The sequence below is a fragment of the Sinohyriopsis cumingii genome, chromosome 16 (assembly GCF_028554795.1).
Source record: "Sinohyriopsis cumingii isolate HCF-2022 chromosome 16, ASM2855479v2, whole genome shotgun sequence".
In the NCBI taxonomy this organism is placed as follows: domain Eukaryota; kingdom Metazoa; phylum Mollusca; class Bivalvia; order Unionida; family Unionidae; genus Sinohyriopsis; species Sinohyriopsis cumingii.
In genome coordinates, this window is record NC_142976.1 from 76052426 (window position 1) to 76072353 (window position 19928).

Consider the following 19928-nt stretch of genomic DNA (forward strand, 5'->3'; position numbering starts at 1 on the left):
ACTCGTCAGCCATATAAATCAAAACACCTACCTTATTGAGCAGTGTGTACTCGTCAGCCTATAAATGCAAACACGTACTTTATTGAGCAGTGTGTACTTGTCAGGCATATAAATTCCAAACACTTACTTATTGAGCAATGAGAACTCATCAGTCATATAAACCCAAACACTTGCCTTATTGAAAAGTGTGCACTCCTCAGACATTAAAAAGACACGGTTCATAATTTGTTATGGATTACAAAACACTTTTCCATATCATTGACGCTTTAATATAATGTCATTTTAAAGATTTGTTTAAATGGAAAATTTATTTGTTGAAGACAATTAAAGCCGGCACTCGAAGACAAATATTTTGTTGTACAAATGACATAGACTATTATATTAAAAAGAACATTTTTCACAATAGCTCACTGTAGAATATAAAGTGTGAATATTTTAGCTTCAAAATATTTGTTCAGAAAGAATAAATAGAGTAAACTAGTATATCAGGCAAATTAAGAAGAACTCTATTAACGGTAGATTAAACACCAATTCTAGAAGAGCATGGTTTATCGCGATGGTACAGGTCAGTTTTCATTTCGTCCTTCTAAACCTTCTTTCAATGGTTTCCTTGCCTGTCTAAATTGCAAACCTGGTGTGATTTCAACTGATTTAGATCACTGGGACCTTGATTTTTACCAGCAATATTTCTTTCCCAAATCTGCTAGACCTTTTCCAATCTTAATATTATTATATGGTGTGCAATTCAATTGATTTTCAAGAATACCTTTTCCTTGTCCCTCCAGCAGCATAATCGTAACGATGCAGCACTGTATCTTCCCATATTAGTGAGCCCTCTTCAAAACTTGGTGCCGTTATATGGTGTATATTTAAAATTATTTTCAATAAACCTTTTCAATACGTTTTGTCACGTTGTAAAGATATGTGGTCGAGAACTAAACTTACTGTGGAAACAATACTCTTGTATGAGACTTACCATGACATTGTCCTTTGACAATTCGCCCCCAACAGATGTGGTTTTATTTCTCACCTGAAGTACACACTTGTTTCAAAGTTTGGTCAATGAACTAGCATTAGAACAAAACTGATTCTGCATAATTCATTTCTCTTTTGAACCACAACCCTCTTGAACTTTGACTTTTGACCTTAACAATATAGACACCATTCGCACCATATGATCAGCCCCTGTAGCAACTTTGAAGACGGTTCTATATCTACAACTAAATTTATTTTGAAGGAAAAATAATCTTTCTTCCTTCAGTCCGTCAGTCTCAGGAAACGTGACATTTGACCTTTTGTCCCCAAAGTCAATTACTTCATTCATTCGCATTCAGTCTGTAAGACAGCAGGAAAGTTGATGAAGGTAAATGGCCGAGAACTAAAGTTTACTAAAGTTTAGAGCAGAAACTATTTTCCACCTAATAGCTACAGTGACCTTCGCCTTTGAACTTTTAATTTCAAACCATTTGATTTTTCAGTCACATATCGACCTTTGGCGCCAGCATTAATTTACTTCTTCTGTTCCAAAGCCATTTAAATGGACTGGTATGGGTAAATTGTACAGAAACGAGAAAGGTAACAGAAGACGGACACAGACAAACTGACGTCCTAACAGTACACACTACCTTTAGGCGGGTATACAACAAAGGAAAACTGATAAGAAATCAAACACATTGTAAATGCATTTTCTGATATAGCTTCATTCATATAATAGCATGTTACAGGAATATGTGATAAATATTCCCTCCTTTCATCATTTATAATTGATATTCCATAATATTTACTAAGTTAACAAAATCAAATGTTCAACTCGTATTAACGCAGACATGATTTTTGTATACATGGTTACTCTTTTCAAATAATAATAACAGCAACACATTGGACTCTTTGCACATAAGACTTTAATATTATTCAATATATCATCAATATCAAAATCGTAATTTAACATAAATTTTTACTGTTATGAATTTAAGAATGAAATCAAGATATTAGCATCAAAACTGTATGAAATGTACACATTAGTTATGAAAATATACATTTAGTTCTTATAGTGTACGTTACTGTTACAGAATTCAGACATAAATATTTTAATTTTAGAAAGAAATAAACATTTTTCTCTCAGAATTGGTTACGAAAACACATCAAACATTCCTTTTCCAGCTTAATGGAATTCAACAGGCAATGCATGTATGGTAATCAACATATTTAGCCAACCGGCTGAATATTGCGTATATTACAAACCAGAACAAAATGCAGTATGTAGGTAATTATTAAGCTTTATGACATGTACCCTTTTAATAATGAAATGTACACTCAACGTGTAGGTAAGTATGTCAGTATATATAACTTTACGGCACATAAGCACTATGCTGGCTATAAAATGCAGGGTAAGTTTTAGTTTCCACCAAAGAGTGACCCAAAACAAAAATAAAGCCAAACATTGGTAACATCTTTAAAACGAGAAACCATTTTTATCATATAGAAATAGCACTTATTAAAAACTCGAAGCCAATTAAATATGGAACATCGTTACGGGACACATTCCAAGAAAAAGGTAGCCTCTAATTAGCGTCTCTTATCTGGAGCATCGTCAGGGGACACATTCCAAGAAAAAGGTAGCCTCTACCAAGCGTCTCTTATTACACGCAGGCTGATGTATCGAGTCTATTCTACATACCCGATTTCTCAGAAGGAAACTCAAATTGTAGTGTAAATTAATTGCTTCAATTTACAAAACAGACACATAATACACGCTCAGAAATTGTCGAAATTAAAACAAAATACATTATTTTCTTACAGTACAGTGTTCAATATTTTCATGACAATTGATCAGCAGAGTTAAATACATATCACTGTATATTTCATTAAAGTATTTTATCTTTGAAGCATATTTATGCAGACAGAATTGATCCAATAAATCAGTAAAGAAAAAAAAACTATTTGCTGAGAAAATCTCTACATGAATTTATTTTTATCAGAGAAAATTTTGTCTTACATTACATCAAGTTTATATTTTATATCTACATAAATATATCTCCAGAATAATATTATATCGAAAAGAAAATATAATTACAAATGATATTCAATTATAGTGTTCAGTTCAGCTACATAAAATGTCTTTAAGAAAACATCACATAGATAATTGTAATTTTTACATAATATAACTTTTGGAAACGATACATAGAGTTCATCAAAAACTTCATCTCTATCATCTGGTAATCAACAGAAAATGGCTGCTGTTATCAACTTTTTTTAACTACTTCCACTGTTTTGGCATGGACTGTCCCCACGAATTTTATTAAATCTATCACATGACCTTGACCCAGGGTTCATAACTTAAAATCATTTTTACTCCTGTATAACGTTTGGTCAAAAATAATAAAAATATCGATTTAGCTGCAGTTGTTTTTCTCTTCTTCGTTTGATTAAATTTGGACCACGTCCATCCATTGGTGTTCGAGAGATAAAGTTCCCAACAGACGTAGGATATATTGATATCCCGTCTAAAACGTCAGGACGATGACACGTATCTTTTTAATTATGAAATGTACACACATTTCACGCACCGCAAATACATTAAACAATCTAACACTCACAGTCGTACTTACTGACCAGCTTAAGAAGGTCGTGTAACAACGCCTTGCTAGAGGCATTAATAACTCACAGTCGTACTTACTGACCCACTAAATTAGGTCATGTAAACAGCTCCTTGCTAGACGAAATAATAACCCACAGTCGTACTTACTGACCTACAATAGGAGGTCACGTAATAGCGCCTTGCTAGAGGAAATAATAAACCACAGTCGTACTTACTGACCCACTAAATGAGGTCATGTAAATAGCCCCTTGCTAGGGGAAACATTAACCCATAGTCGTACTTACTGACCTACAATAGGTCATGTAACAGCGCCTTGCTAGATAAAATAATAAACCACAGTCGTACTTACTGACCCACTAAATGAGGTCATGTAAATAGCTCCTTGCTAGGGGAAACATTAACCCATAGTCGTACTTACTGACCTACAATAGGAGGTCATGTAACAGCGCCTTGCTAGATAAAATAATAAACCACAGTCGTACTTAAAGACCCACTAAATGAGATCATGTAAACAGCTCCTTGCTAGACGAAATAATAACCCACAGTCGTACTTACTGACCTACAATAGGAGGTCATGTAACAGCGCCTTGCTAGATAAAATAATAAACCACAGTCGTACTTACTGACCCACTAAATGAGGTCATGTAAATAGCTCCTTGCTAGACGAAACAATAACCCACATTCGTACTTACTGACCTACAATAGGAGCTCATGTAACAGCGCTTGCTAGAGGAAATAATAACCCACAGTCGTACTTACTGACCCACTAAATGAGATCATGTAAACAGCTCCTTGCTAGACGAAACAATAACCCACATTCGTACTTACTGACCTACAATATGAAGTCATGTAACAGCGCTTGCTAGAGGAAATAATAACCCACATTCGTACTTACTGACCCACTAAAAGAGGTCGTGTAACAGCAACTTGCTAAACGAAACACCCACAGTCGAAGTTTCTCTGATCTACTATAAAGGTTATTTTCAGCGCCTTGCTAGCCGAAACAATAACCCAAAGTAATTATCCAAAGCACAATGGCTATCCCAACCCCACCTTCAAGTCGCAACACCCTCTAACTCTGGTGTGCCCGGACAATTAACAGTGACACAATGAGTTAACTTCTTAACAATACATATACATGCCTCTGTGTTTCCGTCACCTTTCTGTTCATCTTCCATTCCTTTTGTGTCTGATAATAAACCAGGGTTCACACAGGCCCTTCACAATTTTGAAACTATTTAAAACAGTTGTTATCATGTTGATTATTTGCATTGATTGAAACAAAACAAAAAACATGTTCTAAGTTAAATATATTTTAGAGTGGAGGAAAACTGATTCATAAGTGATCTAAGTTGTATTGTTTCAGAAGTAAAAGAAAAAGGTACATTGTTTCATGATAGGTCATGAATCGGATCCATTTAAAGTTATTAAATGTGTTCTGGAAAGTCATTAAAAAGCCCTTGACTTTTATATTCGCAAAGCAGTTTAAACCCTGTTAAACATAAATCAAATTCACAAAAAGGCATAGGTGTACAGTCTTTCCCAAATTAGTTTCATGGTCTTGGTCACTGAATTTATAACATGCATGTTTAAGGTAAATTATACCTCTTATATGCAGCGGTTAAAATCGTGAAACATTCATGTATACAGAGTACAACCCTTAAAAAATGCCTGTAGACTGAAAATCTATACATTCGAAAAACTGACTTTTCTAAGCACATAAACAACAGGGTTACCTTTAGCAGAAACATAATTTTATATCACACAATTACTGTGATCAATATATGTTTCTGTCTACATATGCCACTTGTATTATATTTTGTTCTTGCCGTCAACAATTTTTTATATGCGAGATTGCTTACACAATTAGGACAAAGAAAAGTGAATAGCGGCTCCGCCAAAGTGCGTAAATTAATTAAAGACTTTTCCCGATTAACTTTTCATATATACTGTACAAATTCCATATTAGCAATCTCGCCTACTGAACTTTAAACGTGTATTCATTATAGCTCCAGATTAACTCAGTAAAATAAAAGTAATAAATACAATATTATTTATAAAATATGTTTGGCGCAGATTTATCTTAACGTAGGTACGCTGATTGTGCTAAAGTTATATATGGCTTAATATTAACTATACTACACATTACAGTAACATGAAAGGACAAACCAACCCCACAAAACTTGGCCAAAGGCTTATGACACGTTTTGTTACTGACTCTATCATTCTGGCTCTGAATTCATAACTTGAATTCAATTTTAACGCGATTCTATAAAGGTTTCGCACATTTCATTTTTGAGTCAGAGTACACGTTCGTGCTCAATGATGTTGAAACCCCTGATCTGTTAGAAAATATATCCTCATGCTCATTCTCCAACTCTGTTCTCATATTTAAACACGTTCTCAAATGAGAACCTGCTCAACTTATTAACCCTAGAATCTGCACCGCATATCTAGACATATTACATTAGCACACGAACATATACAGACATACTTTAGAACGGACAAAATTACACGCACAATTAGAACATATTCATTGGTATTTCCACAAATTCGAGTATTTTTCATCGGTGTTGCTGATTGTCGGTAGAAATTTCATTGTCTGGAAATTGCAATAAATAAAGAAATAAAGAAATAAAAAGATAAATAAAAACACGTCAGATATTTCAGACCGTCTATATACAGAAATTAGCCCTAACCCCAATATGTCTGAATATGTATCTATATTCCATAAAAGGACACGTGCTTGCCTATACAACTTGTAACTTCTCCGATCTCCCTCTCTCCCCTATCCCATCAAATCTTGAGGTCTCCATGCGTGTATTTTGGACGATTTTGTACTGAACTCATACAGAATTTAGTTACTTGAAACTGAACAATCAATCTGTTTTTAAGTATTTCTGTTTTTAAAGTATTTAACATTATGTGCTAAAAAAAGGATCAGTATTTTTTTAAAAATCATTATGAAAATGTTGTAGCAGAATTTCCCGATGAAAGAAAGAAAACGCGAAGTCCATGGTCCTCTCCTTCAATATTCATAGTATCAATGTAAACGAAAATAAAAGAATTAAATGACACGCATAGATACCCCCAAATAGGGATCAAATTTCACTGAACAAAAAGTCCGTCTAACAGGGATTGGCTTGTTCTGAAAGAGGCTCTTGAAGGGTCTGTAACTCGTGCGCTTGTTCGGTTTCCTCAACAGCACTGACAGTCACTTCCCGAGACCAGGTCTTCTTCTTTTTGCACATTTTGATGAGCTGGTAGCGTTTACGGAGGATAAAAGCTCCAACCACTACTGCCAATATGATAAGGATCATACAGAAAACGACCCAAAAAGCCTTCATTGAATCATCCATTCCTGTTTCCGTCTTGAATACGGGCTCAGTGGTCGTAACAAATTCTGAAAATTGATAAACGTACACTATTAACTGTTTATTTGTACCTAAAAATGAACTTCATCTGTAAGTTAATAAAGACTTTGTGATTCAACCATTAATATTTATTGAACTAGAGGAAACGTTATACATGACTACAGCTACTCCCGTACATCATTTCCTTTCTAAAACATTTATAGATTATATTGGCTTAAACTTAAATCACATGCAAACGTTTCAGACCTTTATGATTTCTCAAGCATGATATGTGAACATGTGATACAGAAAACGTATACTGGTCTACAACACTGTATTCCCAATCTAGCATGATATTGTATATCAGTTTGCAACTTATTTTTGATACAAGATTTTGTAGAAAAATTTGAAGTAATATGGAAGGGTCAGTTTGATAGTATTCCAGCTTTTTCATAATAAAGGTTAATTATTTGGTCATTCAGTTTAATAGTCTCTTTTTGAGAATTTTAAAGGCATATGACTACTTACCAGGGCAGATTTTACATGGTATAGTAGGGCATCCGTCTTTGCATCGATTACACATTCTAAGGCATATGACTACTTACCAGGGCAGATTTTACATGGTTTAGTAGGGCATCCGTCTTTGCATCGATTACACATTCTAAGGCATATGACTACTTACCATGGCAGATTTTACATGGTTTAGTAGGGCATCCGTCTTTGCATCGATTACACATTCCAGGGCATATGACTACTTACCATGGCAGATTTTACATGGTATAGTAGGGCATCCGCCTTTGCATCGATTACACATTCCAAGGCATATCACTACTTACCAGGGCAGATTTTACATGGTATAGTATGGCATCCGTCTTTGCATCGATTACACATTCTAAGGCATATGACTACTTACCATGGCAGATTTTACATGGTATAGTAGGGCATCCGTCTTTGCATCGATTACACATTCCAAGGCATATGACTACTTACCATGGCAGATTTTACATGGTATAGTAGGGCATCCGTCTTTGCATCGATTACACATTCTAAGGCATATGACTACTTACCATGGCAGATTTTACATGGTTTAGTAGGGCATCCGTCTTTGCATCGATTACACTTTCTAAGGCATATGACTACTTACCATGGCAGATTTTACATGGTATAGTAGGGCACCCGTCTTTGTATCGATTACACATTCTAAGGCATATGACTACTTACCAGGGCAGGTTCTACATGGTATAGTAAGGCACACGTCTTTTATGGATTACACATTCTAAAGGCATATTATTACCTACCAGGGCAGATTTCACACGGTATAGTAGGGCACACGTCCTTGCATAGACTACATGTCTTTAAATATTCATCATAGTACTGATCAGGAGTACATTCATAATTCCCAATGGCTGCAAATAAAACATAATATACTAATAATTTGCAATGGCTGCAAATAAAAAAGAATATAATTTGTGTATTTTCCTTTTCAAATATGTTTCCATTACTCTTCTCAAAATATGTATATGTCAGCCAGTCCACTCTTCGTCTACTTGATTATATATCAGTATGTTCGGTGTTTTTTTTTTGGGGGGGGGGTGTTGATGGTCATTTTCAATAACATATAAAGCTATATATTGTGCCATCTTCGCTAACCAAAGTTCCGATGTCATCACCCTATCTACACCTTGGCGTATGCAGCAAATATGTATGTGCTTCGGATCTGTGAATTTCATTGGAAGCGGCGGCAAGCCAAATTAAGTTGTTCAAATTTGACCACTGTTCCTACATGATCGAGACAACGGAAGCACAATTTGAATGGACTGATATATAAGCAATTTTCCAGTGCCTGTCAGTGTTTGCGCAAATACCTTTCACTCAAATATACATGTAATGACTTCCCTCTGATACAATGTCATACTTTCGATGTTAAACTTCCAAAGTATCCATTTTAGGTCAATTACCCTACCATTTTCGGCCGATCTACAATGCACAAAGCTATTGGCCAGCTGGCATTACATACTAAAGGGAGGCAACTCGTGAAATTCAATCGATGTTGCTAGGATAAAGCACGCGCACATACATACATACACACACACACACACACACACACGTGTGTGTGTGTGTGTGTTCGATCCGCCAAGATGTGAATAGGATATATCATATCGGAACTGTGGCTAGTGAAGATGAATACTGTGCATAATCAAATATACTCTCTCTCTCTCGTTCCCATTTCATCTGCAATCTTAAATTTAATCTAAAATGCACCCTTCCTCGATTTATCTTTACCGATTTTCTTTTTCGATTTTAATTTTTTTCTTCATAACCTCACTCGGTCTAGATTATTTCAACTCGATGTCGATAAATGTTAACTTCGTTTGCTTTCCTTTAAGTTTCATATTATCCCATTAATCTAGTACTATTTCGTTTACCATTGTGCCACGCTGCTGCTCGACATGACCATGATCATGCACGCTTAATATACAAGTGAAACCCTCGCTGAATGGAATACTATCCTCTCACTGGTTTTAAACAATGCATTTATTATATATTATTTTCAGTTGGCCAATGAGAAGGCAGTGTTCTATTCAGCGCGTTGTTTTTGAATATTAAGCATGGGGAAATGGTCTGGCATTCCTTAAAAGCATGATAGCAAGCCAAACTTTGGATACACCTACAAAGTCGAATGCCTGAGCTAAACATTGATACCAAATTTATTACGCTACGCGAAATCTAGCTTGAAATATCAGCGTTTATTCTTAAATAGGTCGCGCGAGAAATGAGACAATTATCCTCCCTTATAGTTATTAAATAGTGCCTGTATGACAGGTAAATTGTAAGCAACGATACGAGCCCTTGTGTACCGCTCTAGGTAAGGTTACCGATTTCAAAGGTATTGTTGCCAGTCTTGTATGTATGAAGAACATATATGTATTACACGCGTATTTGTGTGCGGCACTATATTTGTTCAGCGTGTAATTGGACGAATTATTAAGTTTTTTGTTTTAATCTCCATATGCCTATGTGGCTCAATGGATAATTATATAAGCATGCTTTGCTTACAAGCATACATAATCATGAATATTTTCGGATATGGGTATTCAACGTCTGCTCGTGATTACCTCGGCGTGTTCTGACAAAAGAAACGCACAAATCTACAACCGTGAAATCACACAGTGTATTCTGTCATATCTCAGTTATGCAATTTTGGATCGATAATGAGCCCGGGAACGTATGCCTCGGTATCTTAACGCTGTGTTAAGGTTAGCTGCAGATAATATTGCATTGCATGATTGCAGGCTCGTGATATTCAAATGTAACGGAAATCTCTGGATTAATTTCCTTTTACAGGTATGTATATCGTACTAGAGAAGTGATGGTGTCAATCCATTTAAAGAGTTCATTTTTTAAAAAATATCACATGTAGAACTGGAAGTCAATTGTACATCGAATGTTTGCATGGATTTGACCTAGTTTTTGTATTTATGTTTAGCAGACTTTGCCACGATATACTGTGGCTCCGGTTCACAGTTCTAACGCATTACCTTGACTCCTAAAAAGGTGTTGGCTTTCCTATTAAAAAGAGCATAGCAAGAAAAATAATTACCGTATCGGAGCACGGGTTTTAAAACAAAATTATGTCTTCTACTGTAAATGAGCTTTCATTAAGTTTACGTTCCCATCTCAGTATATGATATATTTGGCGACATGACTTCAAATGAGCACAACATAAACTGCAAATTTTAAGAAGTGCTTGGAATAGTTAGATTACATTATTGAAAACAAATGGGTAAAGCAAGATATTTAATCAACTGCTACTACAGTAAGTTTTATTTTAGGTTCCAAAAAATTAGGTCCAAATTATTCATAGTCATATTTGAAAATGACCCCTTAAAAATGCTGCTGTGAAATTGATCTTACTCGCCGGTAACATTAGTGACTATTATCCTTTGAATGACATGACCACTCCACTGTGGTCACAATGATAAGAAATTTAAATGCGAGAAGTTAATATTGCAAGAAAAGAGAACAGGAAACACACGTCGTCATTATACAAAATCCAAACGTCATTAGGTCATACAGTGTTCCTGGCTACAGTGGCATCGGTCATTTTTAACTTCTTGTAACTTTTTCACACACACACAAACACACACATGAACGCATACACACACATGAACGCACACACACTCATAAATGTATGTCAATACAAAACTTTGTGACAGTAGTTCTATAAAATAGTAGTTCCCAGTGTATGGAGTTAATCCATCTCTTTGTCAGATGGAGGCCTGAACTATGTACATTATTAAATGAGAGGGAAATATACAAGAAAGAGTTAAATAAAATAAAAACTCAGATATAAATATTAATTTATAAGCGTGTATAATTAAATGTTTGCTTCGTGTTTCGGTCATAATAACAAAGCTGTATTATTATTATTATTACACATTTTAAAAAATTATTCTAAAATTGAGGCTACATAAAGATGATAAATATTTAAATATATTATCACTTTATATTACCACTTTATTTCGTTAGGATGCGTTTTTCTTCAATTAAGTGTACTCTTTTATTCTGATATACTAAATTGGTAATGGTTTGAGGAAAATCATGGCGTAGTGTATTGTCTTAGGAAACATTTGCATAATTGCATGATTTGATATTTAAATTTGACTCGTGGAGTTTGATATGCTCAAAGTGCAATATTTCAATTTATGACACATCAGAAGATTTGACAGTTTTATAAATATGTTGGATTCTTTATGAACGTTGTGTATACCTGATTGAGAAAAATATCGCATTAACACACATTATATATACTTTCTTTCATTTCCTGTCCCCACACCCACCCCACCACAATAACTTCTTGCAGTTTTCTTAAATTTTTTAAATTATTATTTTCAGTTTTTTAATGAATGAATGGATGTTCTACCATATATGTAGTTTCCAACGAATATATTTTCAAGCAAAGTGGGATGGGGGAATACTCACATTCCCGCTTGCAAGTCAAATCCTGCACCGATGGCATGACAGTTCGATTATGACCAGTTCTATATAATAATAATAATAATAATAATAATAATGGAGAAGACTTGTGATGAACTAAGAAATTAAATGACTCCAATCAGTGGTGCCTGAACACGATGACCTATTTTTAAATTATTTTAACAACAGCTACAGGATAGACAGGTATGCAAACAGACGGCGATAAAGACAAACAAAGATAGCAAGAAGCATGATGATAATGACGAACACGTATAATATCATTATTATTATTATTATAGTTGTAGTAGTAGTAGTATCAGCAGCAGTAGTAGTATAGCTTAATATATGTCAGATTCACGGTTGGTATACAAGATCATAAATTGGATTTAAAATAAAAACTATATTTGCTATTTAGACGGCTATATCTAAATACTGTATTTTTGCAGATAAATAAGCTCACTACAGAGAGAGAGAGAGAGAGAGAGAGAGAGTATCAAACTTCACTATACCTACCTTGAAGTATACTGTTATGAGTTAAAACTTTGTTAGGGGTCCTGTAAATACAATGGATTATAACCATTCATTTAAAGAAAGTAACCACTTATATCGTAATCGAAATTTTGGAAATTCCAGGTTGTCTGGTGTCACGTTTTTATTGGCTACATCATGTCTCCTGATCGGGCGCATTACATGCAGCATGCCAATAAAGCGCAGTTGTGTCTCGCTTAACGCGCAAAGACGAGGTGTATAAATATAAATATAGACGGGATTTATATTTAAATTTATAGTAAGTAATGCATTTTTCCAACTAAATATAACGCTAGTTTATGTATTTATTAATAATCCATCCGTTTACCGACCTTTCAATCTCATTTCACAGACTTTGCTGATTATGATCTGTTTTAAGCCAGTTTACTTATAGGACCATTACATGGAATGCTATTGCTGTGTATTGTAATAAATTAATGTAATTTTGGAAAGAAAGAAAGAAAGAAAGAAAGAAAACGATGAAACAAACAAACTTATTCTTGCCGTGTATGATCAGTAAACATGCAAAGCAGGTGTTTGGGATGTCTCTGTATAATATAGTAGCAATTTCCAGACAGCTGTAGCTATGGAATATTTGTTGATATTTTCACAGGTAATGTTGATTGTATTGCAGTACTGGCACTATATATGTTGCTCCTGACATTGGTGACACTGGATAGATACCAGGTACCTGCATTTAATAATAATAATAATAATAATAATAACCAATACTGATAATAATAACTGCATCATCGTCATCATACTTTTGTTGCCGATGGCGATTAGAGTAATGAGGATTTCTACATCTAGTATGATTGTCTTACACCGATAGGGATTTGGGAATGTAAAATAGGCGAAACAAATGATCCCTCTTCTATGTCGTAAGAAACAAATAAACTCTCGCATCCCATGATGAAGTTCCAGCTGAGAAGGGCTTGGTCTTTTTCAAAGATTGCGGTTGATACAAAACAACCTTTACTTTGTATTTTATGGATTTGACCCAGTTTATGCCTTTTCCTTTGTTGTGTATGCTCCTTTGAGGAGTGTTAACAACCTCTTTATCTTTTATATCATATCGGATACTTATTTTCGGACAGAAAGGGTTGTCTTATTTTGGATTTTGACAGAATGTTTGCATATTTTGCTCAGCATTGTGTAACCAGGAATCTGATGACATACCAATAAACTATAAACATATATACATACATAAAATTATTTCACAAATAAGAATACAAATACAACTTCTTTACTAGGGTTACTGTAAGCAATCATACCAGAAGGTGAATTATTGTCTTCGTCTTCATCGTTATGAAATTCAGTTGCACTAGCATTAGGAGCAAACGAAGAAAAATATGACAATGATGACGACGACGAAGTAGAAGACGAAGAAAAATGTAGAAATTAATTTCAAATTGATTATCAGGCACATTATTTATTTATTTATTTATTTATTTATTTATTTTGACGATAAGAAAGCAACAAAAGGCCGACAAGATCAATATATAACTTTTTTTTTTTAAACATAGCGTCAACAGTAGCACACTTGAACTTCACTGCTCTGGGACAGATTTAGAGCTGACAGGAAGACATACATAGGTTCTTTGCCGGACCGGTCATTCAAATCCCTAATCAACCCAATTACTTCAAAATTGCCTTCCATGCAATAATAATAATAATAATAACGGCGCAACTAGCGATAACAACTGCGGCAATAGTTGAAGTAGTAATAAAATTTGAAGAGTACGGGTGTAAATAAACAAACACATATATATATAAATACCGTTTTCTTCCACTCAACCAGTGCCAGATTACCAATTAAGCACACTAAGCACGTGCTTAGGGCACGAGCCCAAAAATCAAGACTTAGTACTGGAATTTAAATGTAGGAGCAGGAAACAGAATCAATATTCACATTTTGGAATTCCACATTGCTCCACAATGTTATTGTAGATATTATTTATGTTCTGTGCATGTGTGTGTGTTTGGGTGTGATTTGGATTTTTAACGTAGCTTTAACAAATTTTGAGTCATTTCGCTACGATGACTGCAGTGTGGCAGTTTATAGTGATTTCTAGCACTGGGGCTGAAGACATGTAGCATGATGTCCCCACCCAGTCACATTATCCTGACACCAGACTGACCAGTCCTAACACTAACCTCTTAATACTGAGCGTATAGAGAGGCAGCTGTTAGTACCATTTTTATAAGTCTTTGGTATGACTCGGCCGGAGTTCGAACCCGCGACCTATATATGGAAAATACACATAGAAATAGAACTCACGAATATGTTGTACCCAGTGTACAAGCACATCATATTCAAAACAAAACTCTTTTTTTTGTTTTGGGAAGAAATCTATGTAACACGTAAGATAGTTGAAAAATACAGTGATATATCAACTGTTTAATTGATCTCTCTCTCTCTCTCTCTCTCTCTCTCAGTTATCTATTTGCTTCATTTTTGCTACGGCTGTCCATTTTTATATTATAAGATGGCATGACTCGCTAACTATTGGTCAGTTTTCAGTCAATTTAGATGCTAATTTTGGACTGGGTTTATTATTTGTAGGTTATACTACAATGACTCAGATATGGCCGGTTTTGTAGCATGACAATATAAAGCAATTCCATTATCTATATTAAGAAACATCACCCCACTTTTCCAATGGTAGCGACTGATTAACTAAGCAATTGTTGGTTATAATTGATGATGGATTTCTTTTCCAACACCTATGCTGTTCTTCTTTTCTAGTACTTCAGATGGGAACATTTACCTTTTGAATATGTTTACATCTTAAATATATTAGCAATTATAAAACAAAATTAATATACAGATTACAATTTCTCTAAAAATAGATGCTTCCCGATAAGGTCACTAGCAGACTATATTCTGCCCATTTTACCTGGACGATGGGTAACCTGGCAGTTTATCCCATATGCGACCACCAAAATTTACAATTTTGAACAAGGCACACTGAAGCAAAATCAACTTATAAATTACAAATATAGATAATAATAGAAAGCCTGATTTACATTCTGTTTATGTATTCATTTTGTTAAAAACCAGTATCTTGAGATCTAATGAATTTATTTCAAGTTCCAAACACCACTCAAACTCAACGGTAAATCTGCCAGCATACCACAAATATGGCTGCTAAAGACGTCATTCGGGAACTATCTATTTCGGCCCCTACTTGTGCATCATGATACATTAATCGATTTCCCAACATGTCTTGTTTGAAATTATATGAAAACCATTTTTGAAGCAAACTTGATTCTAGATTTGTCGGATATGCTGAGAGTCAACTGGATCACTCACACCCACGTTTCAGAGTGTAAAGGGAGTTCAATCTAGAGAATCTATGTGTATGTAAATTCCGAATTATCGTTTGAATCCACAACAGACGTTAACCTCTTCAAAAAAGGTAGCATAACAAAGTTTTTCACGCTCCAAGTAATTGATCTGTCAGTATTAATTTGACAGACAAAACCATACTGGTGTATACATTTCTGTTGAAGCATTCAATACAATTAAAACCTAGCAAAACTTAAAAAAGATATGAAATATGACTTTTATGACAATATCTTCGAAATCACTAACGTGAGCAATAGACTAAGAAACAAAATATTTTTTCAATGTCGCGACTAGGATTGTTATGTTAATTCCTTACTAGAATTCTGGTTCTATTTAAGGTTTAATAACTATATATATAAAAATAACAATATTATATAATATAACAAGTTATCATCATCTATAGTATTCAATGCACATAGAAAATAGAGTAGGAAACATATTCAATATATAAATATAACTTTTGCATAAAAGAGTGGAAAATAATTAATGCGGTTATTTATCCATCTTAAGGGCACTGTTGGACCAGATTTAGTATTCGTGTCTTAGGCTTCAATGACCCATGGCAAAGCACTGGAGTCAATGACCCGTGACAAAGCACTGAAGTCAATGACTCGTGACAATGCACTGAAAATGGCGCTCCCAGTATATATAATAGGTACATCACATCACTTGTCGTTGTCTGCGGCTGGTTGGCTATGCAAGGGTGGATTATATTAGACATGGAATTTTATTTCTAACATCTACTGTTCTGTACATTTGGAGTATTTGTAATTGGAAATATACCGTTGAATATGTGTACACGGAGTAGGAAGAGTATCAAACCATCGGTTCCAAATTTAACATATTGCATTTCAATTTTCTTCCACAGTGTTAGCAAAGTTAAATGCCTTTTGGTCTCTTCTGCATTATGATACATTACCTAATTTTCTAACATGCCCTGTTAGGAACTAAATGATGTCCATTCTTAGAGTTAAATTGTTTTGAGGATTTATCAAAATATGAAGACCGTGATGACCGTGAAAATCGTTAACTCACATCTACTTTGCAGCTTTTTGGCTATAGTTTCCAGGTACCCTCCCGGCGACGCGAAGAAGGCGACAATGTTATGGACCGTTTGGTGGCGATCGAGTTAGAAATTATAAATCAGTGAATGCAATGAATAAGTTTTGTTCATTGTGTATATCCTTGATGCTTTCTTTTTCAAAATTGGTATCGGAGATACAAGCTGCCTGGGAGAGGTATGCGTAAACTAGAGTGCAATCTTGTATAACTTTATTTCTACAAATCCCAACTTTGCTTAGAAAACTATAAAAGACCTTGACGTTTAGTAACCATGAAGAGTAAAGAACAAATGCAGTTAAATGTAGTTACTTCATACTGGAAAAGTGAGACACAATCTCATGAATTTCCTCTGAAGCATTCACTAATCTTATAATTGTTAATATGCAAAAGTGAAGAAGTATTGTTTTAATGACAATATCTTGACCTGAATATAAGATTAAGGGATACATTATACTTCAAGGTGTCGACGAAATTTATTATGTCTATATTTTACTTAAAAATATGGATTTATTTTGGGGTCGGTCACTTATAGTAAACTAAGTTGCGATGTTCTAAAGATGCACTGCCAGAATGAACGTAAAACGAGACTACCTTGTGTCCTTTTGTCATCAAACAAGTTAGCTGTACATTTTGAAAAGCCGTGTAAGTAGGATAGTCTCCAGTGACCCAGATGTATCAGGTATTGCAGCGTAATAATAGACAACACTGCAGACAGCATTCTCGGTATCTAAATTAGGTGCATCACCCCACTGTCTACTGTTAACGGCCGGTTGGCTGAGTAACAGGCTTTATGTTCGATAACAGATTTCTTTTCTGTTCCACATTCAAAGTATTTGTAAGTGGCTGTATGTAAGAAAGTTTGTTCACCTTCTGAAAATTATGACTAAGGAAAAAATAAACGGAAAACCCCAAACAAAGCAGAGATGTTCTTAGGCCTCTTTTGCATCAGTAAACTTTGCTCTGTTTTCAAAAGGTGTTCTGCATTAAACTAAAGGATACAAATTCTTGGACAAAGTTGTTTGGAAAATTTCTCCTAACATGTTCAACGGTGAAATTAGCCATTGTAAGCTTTTGTAACGTAATTTAATCTAGAATTAGATTTTGTCTCTTAAACAGAGTCAGCTTGATTTTTAGAATGTATACTATGTTATAAAGTTTTCCTGATAATGATAACTCATATAATACAACAGTTGTGCCGTTCAAGTTAAAACTGTTGTATGATCAATGATTTTCTTATGTACAGTTTTTTCTTGTTGCTGCATAGATCATAGCATCACCAGCATGAAGTGGGATAAAAATCGTATAATCGTTTATTGGTTCACAATTATCTGAACTAAAGTGCATACCGTGTATATTATAATTAACAAAAAAAGGCAAGTAATATTGTTGGGAGGGGTTTTCTTTGCTTCAGATGAAAATATGACTTAAAGAAATGATAATACATGTTATTGTAATTTATCCTATCCACCAAGTTGAAATTGTGTTATGCAGTGGTCCTCTCCTCCCTACTTTATGGCTGAGAGATCTGGACCGTAAACCCCAGACATATCTGGCAGCTGGAAAAATTCCAAATGCGGGTTTTCCGCTCTATCCTTGGGGTCCGATGGCAAGATAAGATTACCAACCTCAAAACCATGAATAAAGCCAAGACAAAAACCATCGAGGCAATACTGATCAAAGCCCAACTTCGCTGGTCTTGTCACACCATCAGGATGGAAGAAACCCCCTTGACGAAATATATCTTCTTTAGTGAATTGACCTTACGCGAGATGATAGATCGCTCCGCCTACCAATTCACGTGACATGACTCCCGGTAACCCATGACAAACATGCAGTATTTGGCAAAGAAATATGATTCAGCTTAAGTGATATATTTATTTAAAATGACTTGTATTATTCTTAAAATTATACTGCATAAATTATACTGCAGTAGACAATATTTATCTTCGTAGTTCAAGTTCGTATAGTAAATAACCTTAGTGTGTTATTTCAGTAAATGATAACAATAAATTTTAAAGCTGCTCGAGAACTTATTCATGTACAAGGAAATTCGCTCCAAAAAATGCTAATGTATTTAGTATATAACCTTATCCTTATTAATTTGATCTGGCTTATGTTCATGCTGCCTTGATTAACTGGCTGTTGTTCATGCTGCAGTGGAAGTAAATGAATTAAAAATTAATAACAAAATCGTAAATAATTACTGTTTATAAGTTTACTGTTGTACATAATAATTTTAATGGTCTGTTATGTTTGTCAGATGGATCAATGGTGACTATTGATGTAAGCATGTAAATGCTTGCTTAATATATCTGACGATAAGTATCTGAAACCATTGTTTTTTGTATTTCTTTATTATTACATTTTTGTATCTCCACCCCTCATTCAGACCAGTGAGAAACTAAAGAGTCACTCAAGTGTCTGAAAGATTGAGACGATTATTCATTGTTTATGGGACAAGCCAACATTAAAGTGAACATTTTCAAACTTCAAAATAATGCAGACTGGGATTCAGTGTTTCCTACAAGAAGAATAATATACATCAAAGCCCGAAAGTTGGGGTGTTCTCCACCCATATTCTAAGTAAGCACGACCACACAAAGACACCCTGAAAGACACAATAAAGCGATGCGGCCTCAATTATGCAAGTCACGACTGGGACTGCGTGACCATCGCTACGGTCACAGATGATTGCACAGAACCCGTCTTCTTCGGGTTGGAAAGACTACCAATAATTACAGCGTTTAACAGATTTGCATACGGCCTTCCCAACATATTAACCATATTAGAAGAGGAGTTATTACTGTCTTTGTTTTTTTTTCCTTCTTCTTCTCTCTCCTGCCAGCTATACTTTTCTAAAATCGCAGTATTTGTAATTCGACAAAAATAGCTTTCAATGTTTTAACATCGATATATTAGAAATATCAAACTATCGGTGCCAACGTTAATATAGATTAAAATGTTCCCCCCTCTCAGAACATTGTGTCAAAACAAGTTAAATCAAGATACATTAAACGAATTTCTAAGGTGTCTGTTTGGAAATAAATAATACCCATTA

At 34.7% G+C, this 19928-nt stretch overlaps 1 protein-coding gene and 1 long non-coding RNA gene across 6 annotated transcripts in view; one reads left to right on the forward strand and one right to left on the reverse strand.

Annotated features, from left to right (window-relative positions):
* Positions 1–19928, forward strand: part of LOC149780823 (uncharacterized) — a 51200-nt gene that overhangs the window by 26130 nt on the left and 5142 nt on the right. The gene's annotated exons all lie outside the window — the stretch shown is intronic.
* On the reverse strand, positions 1885–12559 carry LOC149780824 (uncharacterized). Its single transcript, XM_089937889.1, has 4 exons — positions 12442–12559; positions 11935–11993; positions 8250–8357; positions 1885–7001 (listed from the first exon to the last, which is right to left on the reverse strand). The coding sequence occupies exons 2-4, from the start codon at positions 11969–11971 to the stop codon at positions 6727–6729; spliced, it is 420 nt and encodes a 139-aa protein (XP_089794015.1). The 5' UTR covers positions 11972–11993; positions 12442–12559; the 3' UTR covers positions 1885–6726.

Bases quoted from the DNA above. Each gene is read 5' to 3' on its own strand.
- LOC149780824 (XM_089937889.1), bottom strand. From the start codon at position 11,971: ATGCCATCGGTGCAGGATTTGACTTGCAAGCGGGAAT. The intron at 8,358-11,934 runs GTGAGTATTCCC...TTTTATTTGCAG, and splicing joins TTTGACTTGCAAGCGGGAAT to CCATTGGGAATTATGAATGT. The intron at 7,002-8,249 runs GTAGGTAATAAT...ATCAATTTTCAG, and splicing joins ACCGTGTGAAATCTGCCCTG to AATTTGTTACGACCACTGAG.